Here is a 23,920-nt window from a genome sequence, read left to right as displayed (position 1 = left end):
TTTGATGCTGGTGCTTTCCTTGATCTGGATGTGGCTAGTTTGTTTGTAGATTTTTTACTTGATTTTTGGATTTACGAACTGGTTCGTCAGTTGACATATAACTATCACTACCATCATGTAGGACCGGGTGTCCTACAGACCTTCAGCACTTGTGCTGTAATGCATTAATAAATAAATAAAAAATAAATAAAAATCATCACTGCCATTAGGATGAAACTGGTCAACAGGACTTACTTCAACAATTGCAGTTTTTTGTGTAATTGAATCTTTTGTTAACTTTGATGCTAGTGCTTCTCTTGATGTAGATGTGGCTTTGCTTCTAGATGCCTTGCTTCACTTGCTGTATTCAGCCTCTTTGCTTAAATGCATAAGTGTATGTAGGCCAAACACCACATCTTGTTAAATGCCCCAATTCATTGTGAAGAGAATGAGCCAAGTCCCATCTCCATTGCTTGTTTCCTTCTTGCTCAATAGTTAACACATGGTAGGATTAACCCAGCATTAAGAATTGTGTTATAGTCTGTAAATGAAACTCTGTGTTTTATTATCTTTCTTATGAACTTGGTTATACTGCAGTGTACAATATAAGGGAAAATTATTGCTCGGACAGAATGGCCAATCAAAAGTTAAATTTGATTGGTGAAATGGCCATCTTGTACTTAATATCGTACCTGCACTTCGCAAAGATTACTTTTTCTTCTCTTGCAAAGGCGCCACTCGTGTAGTCAGTGTAGTGATTGCTTCTTCACAACATCGACAGTAACCCACAATTGATAATTTGGGTAAATAATAGGTGCAGAGCTCTAGCTTATGCATGCGCATCGAGTCGATGCTTCGACGGGATCGAGACTTCACGTAGTGATTAAATACAATCTCGTTATGTACAGACTTGCTCAACCACAAAATTACGTAATACAGGAAACTGGGTTGTCACGTGATCACCGCACAAGCCGTTTTGTGGTCAACAAGTTTTCTGTGTAACAATGATGATTGAGTGACCTTTATTTAAAGATTTGTTTACAGTGGAGTGGATATGTATAACAGGTGACCTCAAGCTACCGTATGTCTTGGCTTCTGCTTCATGGAAGGTATTATAAAACTCAAATTGTGTGGCTATGCTAACTAACTGAGTAGTGAGTTAAATACTTAGAGTAATAAGTAGTCAGTATAGTGTACTGGTAATTGTGTATGCCAAGTAGCACTTTCATTACATGGACTCTAAGTAGTGATTGAGCCTTGAGCTAATAATGTATGGCATTGTTATCAGGTGGTTACAAATCAACCAAGCTTACCAACCAATGTCTGTTACCTTACCAGTTATCGCTGCACATGGGACAATGTTGGGATTTAAACTTTGATTAGTACAAATGCCTGCTTTGTGCCGTATAGTATAGGTGAAGTGACATAGCCAACCTGGCCGATTAGAACATTGGCTTGGTAATTGCAGGTTCCAGATTCGATCCCCCCACTCCAACTGTAAGTTACAGTTTCCTTGAGCAAGAGACCTACCTACTATGACTGTATAACTGGGACTTGGGGAAGCTAGTGTCACTTAGTGGTGTTGGGGTTATGAGTTCCATGGGAGTTTACTGGTTGCTTGCAAAATGTAAAAACAAAATCACGTGCACATTTCACTTGAAGAAATTCTGATGAAAATTTGTGTTCTGCCTATCATATGACAATCAGAATACATATACATCATGTTTTGCTGGCAAACTGTTAACTACAATCCTTGCTATATAGTTCAAGATATTCGTATCACAGGTCACATGTTTGATCATGTATTTGTTCTTATACATTTTTGCAATTAACCTGAAAAATCAGTAGAAACATTATCAGTATCCCAACTTCATGGCTTGTGTTGTACTCTTCTTGATGTTTTCCACGAACTCTATACAGCGTTCTTCACTTCGTCATTTTATAGCACTGTTGCACAGAATGTTCAGAAATTATGACTGGCATTCATTTGATACTTGACGTTTGTTTAGTAGAACAATTACTTGTATCCTCCCAATTGTGTTGTGCATATCAATCTTATACGGATTGTTGTATTTTGCAGAGTATTAAAACAAGATGTCACAGAATTCACCAGCTTGGGCAATCCTGATGTAAGTGTTTGTGATTTTACTATAAACTATATGCAATCATGAACATGGTTATGTAAAAAAAGTTGTAGGTGTTGATCGATCCAACTATTCTAAATGTCATTACTACCGTACAGTATTTCTTTATATAAAAGCCTGGTCTTGTATCTCCTTCTTAGCTGTACTGACACAGCCTGTAAATGTATCAGGCAGGCCCCAGTATTTATTTTCAAAGTGTGATGGAAACTCCCTGGCTTATAATCGAGACAGACGTTTATTTGTATGTGGCTTTTATACGAAATATGGTATACATGTACTGTGGAATTTGTTAATCAGGGTACTTGAAAATAAGGACACCTGCATAATCTGGACTTTGTAATGGTTAACAGTTAAACTTATCTTCACTATAAGCATTAAAAATCTCCCCAGCATAGAGTGATAAAGAATTTCTTGCTCTCAAAATAATGGAGTATGTGTTGTGCATATTAAGAGGACCATGTTCTAGATTACACATACTCCATAACAAGGAATACCCATCTACTCTAAGTTACATGGAACTGAATTGGGTGTCCTTAGTAGGGAGCTTGATTTAAGTGATGGTTATTTGCATTACCTACATAGGTTTGTAGTTGTAGATAAAGTAACCTCAGTGTCTATCCAGTGCTTTTTTTACAAAAGTTGTCAGTAGTATGATCAGAGAAGGAAGGAAACAATTTAGGACTATTAAAAATACAAATAGTTGTTTTCTGGGACAAACTAAAATGAGTGAACAATGTGAAGTGTGATCAGACACTTGTTTAAAGTATATACCTAGTTAGTGTTACCAAAACACTATTTTATAGATTTCATTTTGGAAAACTAATTAGTGTTTTAACAAAAGAAATGCTGACACAAAGTGCAATCTGAATACAACAACCCCTGCTTGCTAGTGTTGTATTGTGACTATTGAGGTGCTTATGTGGTAAAATTCCAGATACACTTTGCAATTAACGAAATAGTTTTGAGTGGGGCTTTTATATAGTGTTACCGACCTCTGTATAATGATAATTAAAGTAGGGTGGGCACCAACTAGGCTTTAAAATAAAGGAAGAAAACAACAAGACTGAAGGGGGCTGTGTTGGCTCTTTAGAAAATGTAATGCATTAAAATTTGGTAAAGAAAATCATACATCTATCCTCCTCACCCCATACACACAGACTAACACAACGATATTTACATCATTCTTTCCTGCTGAGCCAGAAGGATGCCAAGGCCCAAACTGTCATTTGAATGGCACCTCTCAAAACTATCTTTACAGTAGCAAGGAACATTATATTTATTAATTTGTGGTCATACAGTACATGGAGATATATTTGTTTATATAACTTTGGTTGTAAATATTGTTATTATTTTGTTTTATACGTAGCTACTTTCAGTTATATTAACATAAGCAGAAATGGGTGATACTAATTACAAACCAGCACTATCCCCACCCAAGGTGTATATTATGTGCTGAACCCTGGCCCGGACCAAGGACCTGGGGATCCAACTTTTCTTGGAATTTTATACATTTCCCTGTGTTTACGATCACTACTGGCTATACAGGCAGTTAGGCTTGTGTACTTCTGCATGAAGGCAAAATGTTTAGGTTTTATAAAGGTCACTATGTGGCTGGATTCGCTGGAAGTGTGAAAATCAGCATCCATCAGGCCTGTACTAACAAGTCTTTCAGAGTAGGCAGTAAATGCTAGGCATCATGTGAAGCATTGTGATGGAGAGTAAGTGGTCTGGCCATGCAAGTCTGGACGCTGGCGTGTGACTTGGAGGTACCAATAAATTTTGTGAGTCATGGTTGGTCCCCACTGAGGACCCACTCAACTTTTCTGAGGACTCCTCAGTACTGCTTGTATTATGTACACTAGTAATCACTATTGTTATTTATATTCCAGGAGGTGCCACAGGCTGACAGGGTCATCGATGAATTACAATATACGGACGATGACTTCATTAGGGACCCACATGAACAACTGAAATACTACTCTTCAGGTATCCACCTATAAAAAAAAAAATATGAATGTAATTGCGATTATTAATTACAGAGTCTGAGAATGGTAGTGTGATATGTGACAACAGCAATAAGAACAACCATAATCACAATAATTATGGCAGTGACATCACCAATAACACTGGCACCTTGCAATTCTTGGAAGAGTCAATCAAACAAATGCTGGGGGCCCATACAAAACAATTGTTGGAATCCCAAAGATCCTTCATTACCAGGCTTGAAGCTCTTGAACACAAGGCCAATGGTATGATCAGCATCCAGTTTAACTTGTACACAATGATTTTATTTTTCACACAGAACAGCAAGTTGAAATAAGAAACAGCCATCCAGCCAGGTGCCATGCCACCACCTCCAGCAGCCCACCATCCACCCCTCACTGGATATCAGTAACACCATCAGTAACATCATCAGCACACGGAGCATCACAAACACCAGGAGCATCACAAACACCAGTATCATCACAAACACCAGTATCAGCAACATCATCAGCACATCACTGTAATCCGATACAACAATCTAAGAAGTCACTCAAATATGGAATGTTGTCATTGAGTGACATCGACAGAACAAAACTTGTGAATCCAGACATCGGGATAGCAAAGTACAAGCATTACCATGAGACAGATAAGATCTCAGATCTTGCCCAAAATCTAGCCCAAAAGTCTTATTTTGGAGACAATGTATTAGTCAGAAAGTTAGTTCCGCTACCATTCTTTTCGTCACCAATATATTCATAGGAAGCCACAACCTGTTTGTGGTAACCTCGTTATCGGGTAGCTACCACCTTAAGTAGATGAGGGTTAGTCTCGTGCCCAGACCGCTTTTTTTCTTTTGTGTGGGGGCAGGAAAAAAAGGGTCTGGTGGATCTCCAATAGCGGTTTTGTGCAACCGAACTCCCAAAATCCGGGAGTGTTAAATTGGTGTTGAATTGGAACAAAGGCCAACTAACGAAGTGAGAATGAAGCGAAGCGGCGCACGTACGAACCGCGTTCGGCTAGTGAGGCACTGTCTGTGCCGGACTGAACAGTGGCCGAACAGTAACACTCTCAGTATAGACTCTTCTGGTGGCGCGGGTGTGGGTTAACCGTTCAGTTATCTTTCAGAGACTCAATAGTCTAGATGGAGAAATGTTGCTGCTTATGCCTTGCAAGTTTAGTGAATGCAAAAGGAAAATCTCGTCAGAAGAAAGTGTTTGGTGGAAAGTGCCAAGCAGAAGTACAAAAGTTAAAAGAATGCTTTGCACAAGAAGGCTGTGGGGGACTGGAGAATTTTAGTATGGATTCAACCATCACTTGCTGTAAGTTTGATTAAATGTAGATACATAAAGTAAGATTAACTTTATGTTCTTTAGCCGACAACAGTTCCAACGACAGTTACTGGTTCACCTGTAATGTTTACTTTCCCAGCAATGTACAGTGGGCTTCCGTCATTTAATGTGAGTTTTTTTTTTAATAAATCAAAACATCAAATGAGACCTTTTTAGCCCATGACAGTTACTGATTCTTCTGTGATGTCACGTTTTCCTGCAGTCTGTAGTGTTTCTCCATCACTTGCTGTAAGTTCAATCAAATGTAGATACATAAAGCAAGATGAACTATATGTTCTTTAGCCAACAACAGTTCCAACGACAGTTACTGGTTCACCAGTAATGCTTACTTTCCCTGCGTTGTGCAGTGGGTTTCCGTCATTTAATGTGAGTTTTTTTAAATAAATCAAAACATCAAATGGGACCTTTTTAGCCCACGACAGTTACTGGTTCTTCTGTGATGTCACGTTTTCCCACAGCCTGTAGTGTTTCTACATCACTTGCTGTAAGTTCAATCAAATGTAGATACATAAAGTAAGATGAACTATATGTTCTTTAGCCAACAACAGTTCCAACGACAGTTACTGGTTTACCTCTGTTGTTTAGCTTCCCAGCAGTGTACAATGGGTTTTCATCATTTGCTGTGAGTTTTTATTTCATACATGAAGTGACATCATAACATTAAATGCTTTTTTTCTAGCTAACTACAGTTACTAGCTCATCAGTGATGTCAAGTTTACCTGCAGTGTACAGTGGATTTACTGTGAGTATTTATTTAATAGCATTAATACATGAAGTGAGATTTATTTTGTAGACAACAACAGTTACCAGTCAACCTATGATGTCCATTGTCTCTACAACATCTGAGGAAGTTTCTGTAAGCTTACACGTACTATATATTGTATATGCATTATAATAACTGATTATGTGTAGATAAATGTTGGTGATAGGAAATACAAGATTAAAACTCCAAAGAGGAAATTGGCTGCAAAGCGGTATGCTAGACAGAGTTATCCATCCTTTACCAAATCTGTTGTAGATTCTCATCCTGATAATATCTTGTCTGTAATAGGGAGTGGTATTAAGAATGAATTTAGCCATATCAGGGGTTAATCTAGGGGGGGGCACAGGCCCCCTCTGGGTTAGCTATTGCCCCCCCTAGGTTTATACCTAAAGCCTTGAGAAATGGAAAGGTTTAATTGATCCCAAAGTTGTATAATCCAATGGTCAATATTCAATGGCATCACAGTAAAATTTCACCAAAATTGAGTATATTTACACCTAAATTTTCAAAATTTTCCTGGGGGAGCATGCCCCCAGACCCCCCTAGAATCCGAAGCGACTTACTTCGCCCCCTCTAGGTTAATATTCTGGGTTGAGCCCTGCATATGAGTTCTACCAATCTCAAAACTATAATAAAATGTGACGGAGAAACTATTCAGATGTTTTCTTGGGATGCTATCTGGGGTGATTTAAAACTACACATGCCTATGTTCACATCATTTTTGGAGTCTTTTCAAACTAAAGAAGATATCCTTGTGAACTGTGTAGTTGGATGCATGCTTTTGAAGAAACGAAATCAATCATTGGCAAAGAACGTTATCCACTTTTTTCTATGCTAATGGAGCTTCAAAGAAGGTGTGTACTTACCATGAATGTGCTAGTACAATAATATGTTTGTAATTGTATATATAGGTATACAGGTGTTTGCAACCATTAATGCTGTGTCAGTCATATGAGGCCACCCTTGATACCATAGACAGAATTGTAGCACATTATGATAAAATACCATTGTTGTGGAAAAATCAGTTAATGCAATACGTTCCTTCAACACAGGTAATTAATAATTTCATTCTTTAATATTTTATTATTAATGTCTTTCATAGAATTGCATTAGTGCAGACCAATTTTTCCCCAACTTGTCTGATTCAGTTTCCAGTAGTGAGACCTCTTTTGCCAGTCCATCATATAGCCCTATTAATACATCTAATGATTCTGAAGCAGATCGACCAATTTGTAACCCTTTGTTGTTGACAACCAGTATCATTATTGTCAGCTCGCCATTGTTTCCATTTATACTATACACTTTCACCTTACAAGTGTTCAATACAATATTTGTACTGTAAAATAGGTTTCATGGAAGGGAGATAATGAGAAATTTACTTGGGAACCAGCGTCTAACATCAGCAAAGAAATGGTTGATCACTATAAAAGGCAATCAGACAGAAAAAATGATATGCCAGGTGAACTTGAGTTGAAGAGAAGGCGGATTGATTCAGAGAGTGACACTGCTATGCTACAAAGGTATGATGACATGCTGTGAAGTTTTCAATGTATATATTACTATTGAATTGTACTATATAGATACAAAGGCTATAATGTTGAATAACCTGTGAATAACATGGGTGAATACTATGCATACATGAATATCGTTATTACTCTCAATTTTACATTGATTCAAACAAAAAAACTGTCCCACCAATGCTCTCAATTATCCCAAGCTGGCAACAGATTAGTTCATTACTACATGGTGTACAGGTCCAAAATGCTTTATGGAGTACAAACCTGATGAAATAATATTAAATTATTACTATACATAACATAGATGTTGTTCAAAGTATTTGTGTGGTAACATACAGTAGTAGACTACTCGCCATTTCAATGTGGTAGTTTATTATTCACGAAATAAAGACATCAAACAGTTAACATACAATAGTAAAGTGTAACCATTGCTCTCTGTGTAATACATGTGTATGTATACACACTATATAGATCAGGTTGGTGAGGCAGCTAGCCTAGTTGATAGAGCCTCAGCCTGGTAATTGAAAGGTTCCAGGTTCGATGCCCAGTCAAGCCAACTTGGTGATGTTGTCTCCTTGAGTAAGAAACTTTACTCACATCACTCTGGTCTACCCAGCTGTTAAATGGGAACCTGGTGGCTAGGTGTCAACTGGGCCCACCCAGCTGTAACATCAATGGGTACCTGGTATTAACTGTGGAAGCAAATGCTCAACTATCCTTGTCTTACTGACTGTTGTGAGACATTGGCTTCCGCAGTCCCTCTCCTTGAGACCTGGATAGTCCTCCTGCGGGTTACTAGTCCTGCCCCAGGAGGATTTACCTGCATAGACTCAAGCACTTGAGTGGTGCACAGGCATCCCAGTACTGGTTCGCAGGGTGGCAATAGCTGTGTTTCCCATGGCTGCCGTAATCTTTGCTTTTTTACTGTATAGATCATTGTTGGATGATGCTGTGGTAGATAGTCTGAAGTGTAACACTGAAAAAGACAAGAATGTACGTCTGAATCACAGAACTGCAGGTATGGAAACAATATATGCACAATATAAATTACTACAATGTTTAACATGCATGGTTCTAAAACATGCAAGCATTAAAAGCACAAAATCCAGTGTATGGCTATTTCAGCAAATTCTAATTATAGCACAAAGACTGATATTTTAGAACTACAAAAACCAATGTATTCAGAGGACTTTAAAATAATGCATATCCTCTGATGCAATCAATGAATGCAGAGCTTTTTATGGTACCTTGAAAGCATAAAGGCTTTTGCATGGTGATGGACAAAATCATCAGGTATGAAAATGATTACTTTATTAGTATACAATACAGAAAACTTTCCTGGCCATCATTTTGTTCCTTGCAAACTGGTGATTAAGCTGATATATAATTGGTAAACAAAAATCGCTGATAAAAAATAGCAATGTTGCAAGATGCAAATGCACTCAAACCGACACAGCTTAACTTGGTACCAATACAGACCTAGACGAACTCTGTCATTGGCCAAATACTGCCCCGTCATAGTCTGTCTTGGGACCATTTAGTCCGTCATGGAACAATTGGTCCCAAGACGGACCTAAGACAGGGCAGTAGGTAATGACGGAGTTTGTCTAGTAGGTCTGTATTTTTAGCAAGTTAAGCTGTGCAAGCATCAAGTTTTAATGCTGTCATAATCATTATTTTGAAGCTCTAATATATATTTAGTTTGGAAGTTTAATAATGAGCAATAAATTTTATGTTTTTAAGCGAGTAGTTATGCATGCCAAGAGATAGACATTAGACATTAAAAGCCACAGCAAATTTGTGCTATCTCGTTATGGTTTTGTTCAAATACACAATTTACCGCTGTACATAAGGTTAACAGGCAAGGAAACCAGATGGGGGCAGTAGGGACCTAAACCTGTTGATAGAACTGGAACCCACAATCACAATTAATTAAATACTATGGCTGCGCAATCGTGCGATCTCTACTTGTGGCAGGAGTGTGTTATTTGAACTTGTTGGTGCTGAATCACTTGGCAAAAAGCAGATTCGCCACTATCATCTACCCACCCACCGGTCAGATAAGATTGTCATCCTTATGCACTACTAATGATATACACACTAGCACAACCTCCTATAGATTCACAACATTTTGACAACCTAGGTCATGGGTCCAGTTTAGCTGGTTGGTATGACTAACTTCTTGCTGTAGCATTACATAATACAGCTGCCATCCTCCTTATCAAAACAAGTGAAAGTGCTTTAGCACCTGGCATCAGACCATGTCCTGGGCTGCCCAATTTTAACTCAAGCTATGCATACCTTAGCGAGACTGCTCTAGGGCATGTAATAACCATGGTGGAAAAAACGCAAGAGGGCCGATGCAAATATAGGGTTTTAGCCAGTTTTCTGGTTAAAGATTAAAAGTGGATGCAATTGTGATTATGAATACATAATATCAGTATGCCTGACTGATATGACCAACTGATACATTAACAATGTATAATATTAGCTCTATAAAACTGTCTTTGTAGGTGTCTTGGCAACAATGTGGCCCTGTGGCATCATTACATCCCTCAGTGAATTGTACTACTCGGAGTCAAAAAGTTTGGTGTATGGCTATTTGCACGACATGTACAATGCGTTGCCCGAAGTCAGCTCAACAATCAGTAAGTTTTTATGCATTACTCTCTCATTACTTATGTTTTCATTACTCATAATACTTCATAAAACCATAACAGTATTTGTAAAAACAGGTAGTGTGATATGGTACAGTAGTTATAAAGTTTTGGTAGTGGTAATTAGTTTTATTTTGCCTACCTAAGATCTAGTTATGTATATCATTTTGTATGCAATCAAGTGTAACACACCAGTGAATACCAATCATATTTTAAGTTTATGAGTGTCCTGGGGTGCTGTAGTACCTGCTGCCTGGTCTAAAAAACATCAACATCCCAAAGCATACCTGTCCCAAAGCCCCACACCTACATGGTTTCATGCAAATCTGACTCAATGAAATTCTCTGTAGTTCAGAAAAGGAGATTTCTATAGTACAAAAGGTTACTGTTTGTAAGCTATACTAAAATGTCTAAAACAATGAATGTCGTGTCTTTTTTGTCCCATTAACCTTACATTACTAGTAATTCTTAAAATCATGCATGCAACCCTCTTGCCATGTAACTTAACAATGATACACTCTGTAAACATAAGATTGTTTAGCATGAAAGCCATACTGATTTTAGGGAATGTTATTTGGACTATTTGCTTTGTGTAAAGAGTGCACAGAAGTTAACACTCTGATGTCGTGTGTTTTATATGCATTATACAAACAATCTTTCCTAACTGAACATCTTACTTATTTGTATTAGAATTCATCTGTTATGATGATGGTTGGCACCTGCGGAAGTATGCAAGAAACTTCAAGCGCAATAATGCATCTACTGCTGCTGCTGCACTTGCTCTACAGAAATAGTTATTGACAAGTTGCATATGCGAGGGCATACTGATAAGTGGTGTGCTGAAAATTGCGACCCTCACAATTTTGCAGAGCTTAATGATGTGAGTATATTGTATTTGCACAATGATATCAAAACCAAGTGTTAAATTTCACAGGCATCTTTTTCATTAATTAGCTGCTTATTAAACGAGTGTAAGTTTTATTTAAAGCAATGCTTTGGCTATAGTATAGGATTGTAAATCACAAGGTTGTACATGATGCATGCATCATCACCTCTATTACGGCAATAAAATTCTTAGTGGCACACTGAAATGAAGAGTTGAAAAGGCTTAATTTATTGTAATGTGTGATGGTAAACAAACCTTATAAAGTGTAACCTCATGTAATTTAGAAGGAACACTTCAGCAAAACTGTACCCACTGATCTGGCAATTTTATCTACATCAGTAATTATTGATTGAGAATGGTTTGAGAACCAATTATAGGTACTGATATATAAACAGTATCTCTTTCATAGATGTAGGTTTCTACATTTACACATGGCATCTGACGCCTGTGGCAAAACAGGCACTGATAGTAGTTTAGTGTTCACAACCCGTAAAGAGTATGCTCCACAACTTTCCTATACTCTTAGTACTTACTAGAACTCTTAGTACTTACTAGACTCAATGAAATGTGAATGTTCTAATAAATTGAAACAGTCCTAGATTGTATCTTGTAATTGTATACAGTTCTACATTAATGGTAGTATATTATTTCATTAATTGCGCCGAGAGTTCTCTTGAAGAAACTATTGCTTAGAACTAAAGGCATGTGTTCAATGAAGAACAGAGATACTCAAAACTTTGTCTATTGTATCCAATATAGAGTGTCCATTGCACATTTCATAAACGTTACCACTGTGCTGATGTGGTGGACAATGAGTATTGTATAGTCAATTGCACATATGATTGAATATTGCATATCATGTATGTGAGATATATTATACACAATTGTCATGGTAATAGTTTTTTAAGGAGAAGTTTCAGTGCTTGTAATGCTCCCACCACATACCTGCACAACCAACAACTTTGACCACCCATTTTTGGCATAGCCATCAATGATTGTGATATTTCAGTGATTTGTTGTATAGATAAGCATCGATATCATTAGGTTAAGGCATGTACATCGTGTGTGGGTGTGGGTGTATGTGTGTGGGTGTGTGGGTGTGGGTGGGTGTGTGTGTGTGTGTGACTTTTCACTTACAAAGTCTATGAAGTCACGCAATCATATCCGACTCTTTATGGGTAGGGAGCCTAAAACTAAACAGCACACTTCACTTCGAGAAGTGACAAAATTTAAAGTTGAAAATTTATTGAAGCCTTTAAAAAGAAGCAGTCATAAAAGGCACCTTTACAATCAACAAAAGTGTTACTTGATAACTTAGGATACTTACTACAGTACAGCATACATCACAACAGCATTAAAACATAGAGACATGCAAAGTAATCTGTGTAAGTCTTCGTGAGAGTAAACATTAAAATTTTCATTCTAGCCTGAATTATTCATATTCAAGTTACACAGTAGAACTTTATAGCACTAGAGGCTTAGAATAACAATCAAGCTGAAATTCTCTCTGGTTTGTTCAAATGCTCTCTAATTTGTAAATGGTCCTATGAAAAATCCAGATCAACCATCAGATATTGTTTTCTTTTAGTAACATTTATACTAGATAGCCAAAAAATGCATAATATCGGTGTAGCTCTATGTACACTTTAATAGCACAAAAGTATTGACATGTTGCACATCCATGACTTTATAAAACACCTTAAGTCACGACTTGAAAAGTATACTTCTTTCATTGTCTTCCCTCAGTAAATTAACTACTGTAACAATGAACATGAACCATTTCACTACTTCACTGTTCATTACTTTTTGATTTATTTTACTTGCCCTCATAAGATTTGTTTGACATTCTTCATAGCACTGTTAAATAATTAAGTTACGGCAATAGATACAGCTTTAGTAACTTGGTAAAAGTCACTGAGTACTAGCATCTTACAACCTGTTAAAATATTAAAATAATACTCATCCACTCTAGTTGTATTTCTACCAGCTGTGATGCATCTACTCTGAGCATATAAAGGTGTTTGCTGTGTGTAATTCAGTTCTAATAATCTGGCATCACGAAAAAGTTTTCTGCTTATGCCTGTATGATATTTGTTTTTTTGTTTCATTTGCCTTGTGTAGCAATTTTATTCTAATAATAGTCTATTATGTATTTATTTACAGGTGGACACTGAAGTATGTGAACAAACTTTCTTGTGGCTCTCAGGCTTTGGAAAGATGACAAAAAGGATGAACCAACACATGTATGTCTTCTTCCTACATTACATCTGTCACCTGCACAATGAAAAAGATTATTAAGCTAAAATCTTCAGGTTACATGTAGACTGACCAGATATGAACCAAGTATAGTAATATGAGTAATACAGCACTCACTTACAGGTACAAAGCACAAGCAGCTGTGCATCAGTACTTTTAATTCCTTTTCATTGTATGCAAATCTTATAAGCTGTATATTGAGTCTTGTGATGTAATTTCTTGAAAGCTCATTAAGTGTAATGGGATATTTTATGTGAAAAAAAATATTATCACAGAGATATGCAGTACACCAAAGGAATAGAGAATTGCTTACAAAATTACTACACTGCATGTCTAGAAGTTAAACATAGTGATTTAAGGACTAAAACATTAAAGAGGATGACTAAAGGATTATACTACTGGTAGTTGAACCTAGGAACGTCACCACTATATAGAAGATTTGGACTCTCCGACCATTGGCATAGACTTAAGAACAACTGCATGATAATAACATGGTTTTGTAGTTTAACTTGGGAACTAAAAGAATAAAGGATTTGAGGCCTGCAACCTTGGGACCACAATATGACTAAAAAAAATATACTATAATCCAGTAGTTGAACTTAGGGACTTATGGACTAATGGATTTGGGGTCTCCAACATTGGGACTAAAGGATTATACTATAATCCAGTAGTTGAACGTAGGGACTTACGGACCAAGGGATTTGGGGTCTCCAAAGTTGGGAGTAGGGGAAGACTAAAGGATTATACTATAATCCAGTAGTTGAACCTAGGGACTTAAGGACCAAAGGATTTGTGGTCTCCAACGTTGGGACTAGGGGAAGACTAAAGGATTATACTATAATCCAGTAGTTGAACCTAAGGACTAATGGACTTAAGGATTAGAGGCTCCAACCTTGGGACTTGGGGATGGCTAAGGAATTATTCTATAGTCCAGTAGTTGAACCTAAGGACTTATGGACTTAAGGATTTGAGGCCTCAACCTTGGGACCTGGGGATGGCTAAGGAATTATTCTATAGTCCAGTAGTTGAACCTATGGACTTAAGGATTTGAGGCCTCAACCTTGGGACCTGGGGATGGCTAAGGAATTATTCTATAGTCCAGTAGTTGAACCCAAGGACTAATGGACTTAAGGATTTGAGGCTCCAACCTTGGGACTTGGGGATGGCTAAGGAATTATTCTGTAGTCCAGTAGTTGAACCTAAGGACTTATGGATTTAAGGTTTTAAGGCCCCAAACTTGGGACCTGGGGATGGGTAAAAGGTTATACTTTAGTCCATTGGTAGAACCTAGGTCTCCAACCTTGGGACGTGAAGATACTACAGTCCAATGGTGGAACCTAGGGACATAGGTACAAGCTGTACTTAAGGACTGAGGCTTACACAACATTGGGACCTGGGGATGACCAAAGGGTTATGCTACATCCCTGTAATGGACCTTGGGACAAAGATTTAGAGGTCACAGCAGCACCTCACTTAAAACTAAGACTTCAGACACCTTAGGGGTGTTTTACGGCGAACCTGGCCCTACCTGAAGACTACAAGAGGAAGATGATACAATCTCTGAGTTACCGGTTAAAAAAAGAGGGAGGCCACTCCTTCTGGGGAAGAAGCTTGACAAAGCAGTGCAGGAATACATACTGAAGCTCAGAGATCATGGGTGTGCCATAAACACCACAGTTGTTATTGCTGTGGCAAAAGGTTTGGGAACAGTGTTGGAGCGAACAAGACTTGCTAATATGGTGGACCTGCAATGTTATCAATACCTTGGGCTAAATCTAGGGCTGAGCAATAGTATCGATAGTGCGATATATCGCGATAGTAAATCACTATCGTTATCGCGATAGTAGGGATATCATTATTGTGATAGTTATGATAAGTTCAGATCTGCATTAAAATGGTATTAACAACCCTTCTATACTGTTTTACAGCAGCTTTCTTAAAAAGGAGTGGCTTTATCAAAAGTCCATATTCATCAGCCGCCCACGCAGTTAATTAACAAATGTCCTGTACATGCAAAATAACTCTCTATATGACTGCAAATCATAGCTATACAATTAAGACTTTGTTAAGAGCAAATTTTTTCATAAAATATCGGGATAGTATTCACTATCGCGATATTTAATGAGTAACTATCGTGATAGTAAAATTTTTACTATCGCTCAGCTCTAGCTAAATCCTTGTTAAAAAGGATGGATTTTACTAAACGAAGAGCCACAACAAAGAGCAATCCACCCCAAGATGATTTGGAAGAGGTCAAGCATTCCTTTCGTACTGAAGTAGTGGAAACTGTTGATATGAATGATATTCTGCCAGAGCTCATACTCAATTGGGACCAGACTGGTATCAATCTGGTTTCAACTGCTTTTTGGACGATGGATAAAAGAGGAAAGAAAAGAATTGCAATTGAAGGCTACCAAGATAAGCGACAGATTACAGCTGTCATGTGCGGTAGCCTTGTGGGGGAGCTCCTGCCAATGCAGCTGATTTATGCTCGGAAACGAGTCGTTGCCATCCTGCTTATCAGTTTCCACAAGATTGGCTGATTTCTCATACAGAAAATCATTGGGCCAATGAAATCGCCATGCTAAAATACATAGACGAGGTGATAGTTCCTTTTGTGCAGAAAAAAAGAGAAACACTTGAACTAGATGAAAATCATCCGGCATTGGCTGTCTTTGATCACTTTAAAGGACAGCTAACAAAGAAAGTAACTGATGCACTTGAAAAAAAACCACATCCATTCTGTACTAATCCCAGCTGCATACACTGGGCTTCTACAATCGATGGACATCTCTGTCAATAAAGTTGTGAAATCATTTCTGCGAAGCAAGTTTTCAGAGTGGTATTCTGATGAACTGACTGAGCTGTTTACTAATGATGAATAGACGATTGTCGACCTTTCAACTGCAAGAATGAAATGTATGGGAGGAAGTGGATTGTAGAGATGTTGAGTACTTGCAAGATAATACGCAGATAATTGTACATGGCTTCAGGCATGCCGGAGTATTCGATGCTCTAGGAATTCTGGATGATGATGAGTTACCAGATTACATGAATGATGAGGATTCTGACCTAGATGAAGATAGTGTTGACGAATACAGAGATGATGATAATGATGATGGTAATACGTATATGTAATAGGATGGATGGCTGTGGTATTCGGGATTAATAGTGCGAGCATTATAAACAGGAAGGAGTAAAGTAGTGCGAGGCGAAGCCGAGCACTATTTCCTTCCTGTTTGCAATGCGAGAACTATTAATCCTGAGTACCACAGCCATCCGTCCTATTGCAAATTAATCCGACAACCATAGCAACTGTTACTAAGCAACAGAAATTCAAAAAATAACTACTGCAAAAAAAGAATCACGCCTAGCAACCGTTGCTATGGTCTCAAAAGGAGTTTTGCCTTAGCAACGGTTATCTAGCAACCGTTGCTAAGCACCCACATTGTTTTATACCTTGGAGCATCCTTCACTATGGTAACAATAGTTGTCAAGTCGGACATTTACTTCTAATAGAAACAACCACACTATTCTAGCCAATCAAAGTACTATTATAGATTTTTGTCAGGGGACCTCGACAAACAAGTGTAATACTAATTCTATTGGCTAATCGCTTGACGTATATCAATATAATACGTCAAGCTGCTATTGAGAGTATTATACAGTAACACATTCTGTTGTTGGATTTATCAGCTTATCCGATTCTGATATCAGATTCTGAAGATGAGGACTGACTACACAGAAGTTTGATTTAAACAATTTGATCATTTTTACACAAAATACAATCATGTCTACAGTATACTGTTGTTCTAATTGATGTCAATGGTATGTTATACTGCCATGGCTTATACAGTCAATAGCGAACTTGCATGTTTACGTCACACGTAAGGGTACACGCCCATTTATGGTATCACGTAAAAAAAAATCCGTATGAAACGTATTGAAAACTGTTACAGGCACGCACTTTTGTACCTATTACAGCTACATTCTACCGTATATTTCTATGAAATTTCGTGTGGTTAAAGCCAAATCATAACGTTATCTTGTCGCGAAAACCGCTTGTTAATACCTGTTTCAGAACGAGAGTTATGGAAGGTGATAATAGAATAGACAGTACCGCTGCTTTAGAACTCACTGAAGAAACCAGTTCGAAACAAACAAGAGTTAGGGGCGGATATACGTGTTGTGTTCCTGGTTGCTACTCAAACAATAAGAGAGATACGGCGCTTTCTTTTCACAAGTTTCCCCAAGATGAACCATACAGAAGTAAATGGATTAATAACATAAAGAGGAAAGATTTTACTCCAGGTGAACACCATCGTGTATGCTCTTTGCACTTCAGAAATGGAAAGAAAATGGGAACGACCGATGTTCCAGTGTTGTTTCCTTTATACCCATGCCTTCTTTCAGAAAGCCTCCCACAACACGACCACTCCTGCCCAAAAGCAGAAATCAACGTTAAGTAGTAGTACCTCAAGTACTACTGCAGATTCTGACAGCACAGAAAACTCCCAATGCCAGACATCTGAGTCTGTTGTTGAAAAGCTGCAGCATGAGATTGCAGAGCTTAAGGTAAAGGTTAAAGTCCTAAGCATGGTCCGAGCCGAAAGGTACAGCCTATTGATGAATTATTTATTACTCTGTACCGACTTCGTTGCAATCCTTTGGAGAAGGACATTGGTGATAGATTTACTTTACATCCAAGCACTGTTTCACGTATTGTGATAACATGGATTAATTTTCTCTATTTTAAGTTGAAGCAGTTGCCAATATGGGCCTCCAAACAGACAGTTAAGGACACAATGCCAGCTTGTTTCAAAGCTCACTACCCACAAACTCGAGTTGTTATTGATTGCACTGAAATTTTTATACAGATGCCTTCATCATTTAGAGCTCAGTCTCAAACATATTCTCAATATAAAAGTCACAACACCGCTAAAGGTTTAGTGGGAATATCTCCTAATGGAATGGTCACCCTTGTATCACATTTATATGGTGGACATGCATCAGATAAAGCTGTAACCCAAAGTTGTGGTATAATTGAACTTCTTGAGGAAGGCGATGTTGTAATGGCAGATAAAGGTTTTGACATACAGGATTTACTGGTAGAAAAGAGTCATTCTGAATATTCCTCCATTTCTAAGAGATAGAGACCAGCTAACAGTTGAAGAAGAGGCCGAAACAAGACAAATTGCCTCTGTGCGGATCCATGTGGAGAGGGCCATAGAACGGGTGAAAAATTTTTGTATCCTTCAGGGTGTTGTCCCTTTGTCTTTACATGAACAGTTGGACCACATTTGGTTTATATGTTGTGTACTTACAAATTTCTTGCCTCAACTTGTTGAATAATATTTCATCTGTAATAAAGTATGTAATAGTCAGTTACAATAATAATGATGGAAACTATAGTTGTGTGATAAATAATACTGTGAATATGATAATAATACAGTTTACATTGTATGTATTTTTTTCTCCAATATAGGTACCATTCTCTTAGTAAAGAAGTCCTTAAGCTTGGGTAACATCTTCATCCAGTGAGATTCCTCAAAACTGATGCGTTTGACTGACACTTTCTTGTTTGTGTATACTACAAAGTCACACCACTTCCTACAGCTGATGGCCATTTGTTCCTGAATTTGATAATAATAATTGTGTTTCTGTTTGAGTGTAAGAGTGTCACCTGTCAGTTCGCAACAAAAATCTTTATTTTCAGCAGCTTCACAAGGGTCCACATCACGGTATTTCTAAGGACATTTTATTTCTAATATGCCATTTGGATCAGTGCTACTCAGTCTGTTATCAACCCATCTGGAGATGCACCCAGATAAGGAAAGTTTGGATTGATCATCAGACCTGTTTGGGTAACTATAACAGTTCTTTGTTGCATTGCCATATGCTGAATATAAGCCTCTACAGCAAGTGGCTCGTTTTCTTTTCCCCAAACACATGGTGTTGGTGTATATTGTTTTTGACACTGACTCGTAATGCTATTTGCTAATCTAATTTAATACCAGGGTTTGATGGGAGCTTTTTACACACTCGGCCAAAGTATGAGGCTGTTATCCTACACTGTCGTGCCTTAAACCATGCTGAAGATTTTGATTGCTCTTTTGTTTCTAACTGAATCTTTTCAGCTTCTTCTTGGCTCACTCTAACATACGCAAACACTGCTTCCTCTGGATTTGTGCTATGTGTTTCTGTAGCCATTTCTTCAATAATACATGAATCTTGTTCAGTAGGATCACATGTTGATGAGCTAGGCAAACAGACTTCTCTTTCTACAAGTGGTCTGCATTCATTTCCTCTTAGAACAATAGGAAATGGAGGGTTATCTGTATGTGATTCTAGGCTTGTGCACAGAGCACGGATTTGATCTTCTGACACAGCTTGAAGTGATGCTGGGCAGGCACGGTCTTCTTTACGTTTACTACTTCTAGTACACTCTTCTTCAGCTTTGTGTTTACCATATGTATGGTGCACAATTAGGATATCTGAGAAGAAAATAGGACCATCTGTAGATTTCTTAGCTACATTCCATTGCTGAGGCTTGTTGGTGCAGGTTTTATGGTCTAGAATTACTTTGAGCTGGCTTTCAGAATAGTTTAATACAGTGGATCCTCACTAATCCGAACAGCTCTGTACTCAAGTTTTCAAAAGTCTGTTCAGATTAGTGAATTTGTTCGGATTATTGAAATATTAATAAATTATCCAGATACTTTTAGAACTAGAGTACACCAATATTATATAACATTATATCATACTGTAATTGTATTATTTTCTCCACATATAGTTATAATACAGTACACTGTAATTATAATACACCATACACTGTTATATACCTGTACAAGTGTACTGTACATGTACTGTAATCCTGTACAATACAGTATAGATCTAACTACAATATTGTTCTGTAAATTTGTATTTAATCCTTATTACCTGTAAATGAAGTTATTAAAGTTTGTTTCATTGAACTGAATCGATTCTTGGCTGCAATATCACGTAAACCTTGGAGTACATTAAAGTTGTATGTATTACATTCATCCTGTTTCTGTAGCCAGATAAGCAGCTTGTCTGCACACACAGCTGCTTCTGCATGAGACACTCGGCATGGCTGTACTTGCACTTCATCATCATTATCATCATCATCATTGTTGCATGTATCATCACCATGTTCTGTAGCAACAAACTCAACAATCTCTTGATCATCCAAGTGAGCGTAACCTTGGTCATTTTCATCAGCTTGGAGCCATTCAGTTATATCCATCTCCTCTGCATCAGACACCATAAGTTGCAGTGTTTCACAAAAATCAGCATCACTTGGTTCATCATCATTAGCAGGTGGGGATGCCAAAGGCAGCGATGTCTCAGACGAGGACAAAGGCAGCGATTCTTCAATAGGAAAAATTTTCCTCCATGACTTTCGCAAAGTTGTTGAAGAAATTTCATTCCAACAAGATGAAATGAGACCTATCACACGAAGCACATTAATGCTTTTCAAGAAATCTAGGACAGGCTTTCCATCAGCATCTTGTAAAACTAGATCCTCAAGAATTTTCCTCCTATATCGTCGTTTGATGCTGGACAAAACACCTTGGTCCATTGGCTGGATAAATGCTGTAACATTTGGAGGAAGAAATTTGGCAACTACTTTCTTGTCATTTGAAACCAATTCTTCTTCATCAGGATGAGCTGAACAATTATCTAAGAGTAACATGGCTCTAGGAGCAATACCTTCTTTCTTCAAAGCTTCTTGGACAAATGGTACAAAGTGACTATGAAACCAGTCAGAAAATAGCTCACAGTTCATCCATGCATTGCTTTGGTTCTTGTATACAACAGGTAGAGAATCAACATCAATATGCTTAAAGCAACGAGGCTTCCTTGCCTTACCAATAAACATTAGAGGTAACTTTATTGTACCTGTGATGTTAGAGCAAGCATTTATAGTGACACGTTCCTTTTGTGTCTTCCTTCCTGCTGCTGATTTCTCAAAATGGGCTGCCAGGGTTTTTGTAGGAAGAAGCTTGTAATAGAGACCAGTTTCATCACAGTTGAAAACTTGCTCAAGCCTGTACCCTCCATCATTAACAGCCTATTTAAATTCTGGGATAAATCTATCAGCAGCTGGTTTATCAGCAGACAGTTTTTCACCTTGCAAAGACAATTGTCTGATATTGTGACGCTGACAGAATCTTGAAAACCAACCTTGAGAAGCATTAAATTCAATTCTTACAGTTCCACTACTCCGCAGTTCTTGAAGCCGCTTGTGTAACTCTAATGCCTTCGCTTTCAAAATAGAGCCGCTGATAGGAATTCCATCCTCCCGTTTTTGCTTAAACCATATGAATAGAGCCTTCTCCAATTCTACATCCTTCCCACACTTCATAACTTTCGCTGGCCTTACCATCCCCATCTCTTTCATATTGCGGTTGTATTCTCTCAGTTCCGCTTCTTTACGCTTGATGTCGCAAATTGTTGAACGTCCTACGCCATACTCCTCCGACAATACGGTGTATGATTTTGTCCCTATTTTGTCTAGTATCTTCATTTTATCTACAATCGTTAGTGTCTTATGAGTGCGCTTCGCCATTCTTTAAATAAAATTAATTACTGTAGCACTAAATTAAAATTACATTCGATTGTGGGTTTCGCATTAATCATGTTCGGATTACTGGAGTTCGGATTAGTGAGGATCCACTGTACACAATACAATAGAGCTGCAACATGTTTACAACAGCCTCCACCTCCTGCCTTACATTTACAATGAGCACCACACACTGCACCATTTGATCTGTACAAACAAACTGATGTTGAATAGTTTACTGATGTTTTGAAAGAGGCTTGTACTAATGCATTAAAATAGCATTGATTCTGATCAGCACTTCCTGGGTGGAATTTGACTCTTTTCACATGATCATCTTGGAAAAGCCTATATCCAGCCTCTTTGTGTTTCATAGCTCCTGTCGTCTTATATGTCTTCTTGGCTGATGATTTTTGGTTATTTGCAACTGTTTTTGAGTTAGACACCAAGTGTGCAAATAGGTGATCATATGAAAACTTTGGTAGATCATCTAAATTATTAGTCCAACCATCAGTTGGTAATACCCAACTTGTCACTGACAATTGCTGGTCAGCTTTCTCTCCAGTATGCTGGCCTCTATCTGGATCTACTAAATGAGTGGCTATGCCAGTTGCTATATAACCGCGTACTCTACACAAGTAATAAATATATTATAATAATGATTTACTTGAGTGTATGAATCAAAATCTATACAGTGTATGAAGTAAAAGAAATACTAATTTCTACAGTAAGTATAATTTTAAAAACACTGAGCAATATAACGATAAAATGCATATGAAACTTAAAGTACACTGCATCATGATTAGCTACTTGTAGTTTACCTCTTAACAAGGTCAGCTTTACGTCCAGAGAGATTAGCTCCTCTGCATTTCAACCATCGCTTAAGCTCCACCACATGCAGCTCGCTGGGATCCCGACCAGATAAAGAGGCACCTGGTATATCGTCTTCTGTTAGCTCTGTGGGAGTGGATTAATAGTTCACTATCTACTCAGGTAACGTACCGATAGTTGACACAGTGACCGCAGCTTCTGTCTTATCATCACCTTCCATAACTCTCATTCTGAAACAGGTATTAACAAGCGGTTTTCGCAACAACATAACGTTATGATTTGGCTTTAATCACACGAAATTTCATAGAAATATACGGTAGAATGTAGCTGTAATAGGTACAAAAGCGCGCGCCTGTAACAGTTTTCAATACGTTTCATACGGATTTTTATTTACGTGATACCATAAATGGGCGTGTACCCTTACGCGTGACGTAAACATGCAAGTTCGCTATTATGTAACTGTTGCAGACGGTTCTTGTGACGCCACACTCTTCAACTTCAAAAGTTCCTTTGCTTTCCCACAAAATTTCAATTTAAATGGAATTTCTAGTCCTCCTTGTGCCAAATCAGAGGAATACTGTCGTCGTCCAGTTACTGTGGCTATAATGTCTCCGCCTCTCAGGATAAACATACTACAAAGCCTGGAAATTTTCTTGGGAAGGTGACCCACTATCACGCCTGAACCATGCTTTTTTACTGCCACAGCGTATCGATCTACCACGTTGCTAGGTTCCCTTTCACAAAGCAGCTCTTCTCCCAAAACTGCTGTCCACACCGTTCTGTAGACGTGATAGCCTCTAACGCACGAGGAAACAACAAATTCCATTATCGCGTGCACGCTTACGTATTCTTAATATTCGCGAAAACTAAATTGCTACGAGTAATTTAATATCGCGAATTTGCGACGTCGCGACATTAAGTGTCGCATAATTATATTTCCGCATGGTATTCTGTCCGCGAGTAATACCCAT

The 23,920-nt window shown here is 38.0% G+C and overlaps 1 protein-coding gene and 3 long non-coding RNA genes across 4 annotated transcripts; 3 read left to right on the top strand and 1 right to left on the bottom strand.

Annotated features, from left to right (window-relative positions):
- Positions 1 to 5,479: 5,479 nt before the first annotated feature.
- Positions 5,480 to 5,939, top strand: LOC136244232 (uncharacterized). The gene is made up of 4 exons (XR_010695109.1): positions 5,480 to 5,563; positions 5,612 to 5,683; positions 5,738 to 5,821; positions 5,868 to 5,939. It is a non-coding gene; the product is annotated as an uncharacterized lncRNA (long non-coding RNA).
- A 246-nt stretch (positions 5,940 to 6,185) lies between these two features.
- LOC136244904 (uncharacterized) lies at positions 6,186 to 6,527 on the top strand. The gene is made up of 3 exons (XR_010695637.1): positions 6,186 to 6,197; positions 6,249 to 6,311; positions 6,368 to 6,527. It is a non-coding gene; the product is annotated as an uncharacterized lncRNA (long non-coding RNA).
- A 500-nt stretch (positions 6,528 to 7,027) lies between these two features.
- On the top strand, positions 7,028 to 7,451 carry LOC136244903 (uncharacterized). The gene is made up of 3 exons (XR_010695636.1): positions 7,028 to 7,072; positions 7,130 to 7,270; positions 7,321 to 7,451. It is a non-coding gene; the product is annotated as an uncharacterized lncRNA (long non-coding RNA).
- Positions 7,452 to 19,531: 12,080 nt separating this feature from the next.
- On the bottom strand, positions 19,532 to 22,127 carry LOC136244845 (tigger transposable element-derived protein 2-like). The gene is made up of 3 exons (XM_066036391.1): positions 21,771 to 22,127; positions 20,573 to 21,629; positions 19,532 to 19,989 (listed from the first exon to the last, which is right to left on the bottom strand). The coding sequence occupies exons 1-3, from the start codon at positions 22,125 to 22,127 to the stop codon at positions 19,532 to 19,534; spliced, it is 1,872 nt and encodes a 623-aa protein (XP_065892463.1).
- Between the last annotated feature and the right edge of the window lie 1,793 nt (positions 22,128 to 23,920).

The sequence above is a fragment of the Dysidea avara genome, chromosome 14 (genome assembly GCF_963678975.1).
Source record: "Dysidea avara chromosome 14, odDysAvar1.4, whole genome shotgun sequence".
Lineage (NCBI taxonomy): Eukaryota > Metazoa > Porifera > Demospongiae > Dictyoceratida > Dysideidae > Dysidea > Dysidea avara.
The sequence above is the reverse complement of the archived record's forward strand: the minus strand, read 5'-3'. Positions and strand labels throughout refer to the sequence as shown.

Bases quoted from the DNA above. Each gene is read 5' to 3' on its own strand.
- LOC136244845 (XM_066036391.1), bottom strand. From the start codon at position 22,127: ATGGCGAAGCGCACTCATAAGACACTAACGATTGTAGATAAAATGAAG. The intron at 21,630-21,770 runs GTAAGAATTGAA...GAATTTAAATAG, and splicing joins AACTGCGGAGTAGTGGAACT to GCTGTTAATGATGGAGGGTA. The intron at 19,990-20,572 runs GTAATACATACA...GTAAACACAAAG, and splicing joins GCTACAGAAACAGGATGAAT to CTGAAGAAGAGTGTACTAGA.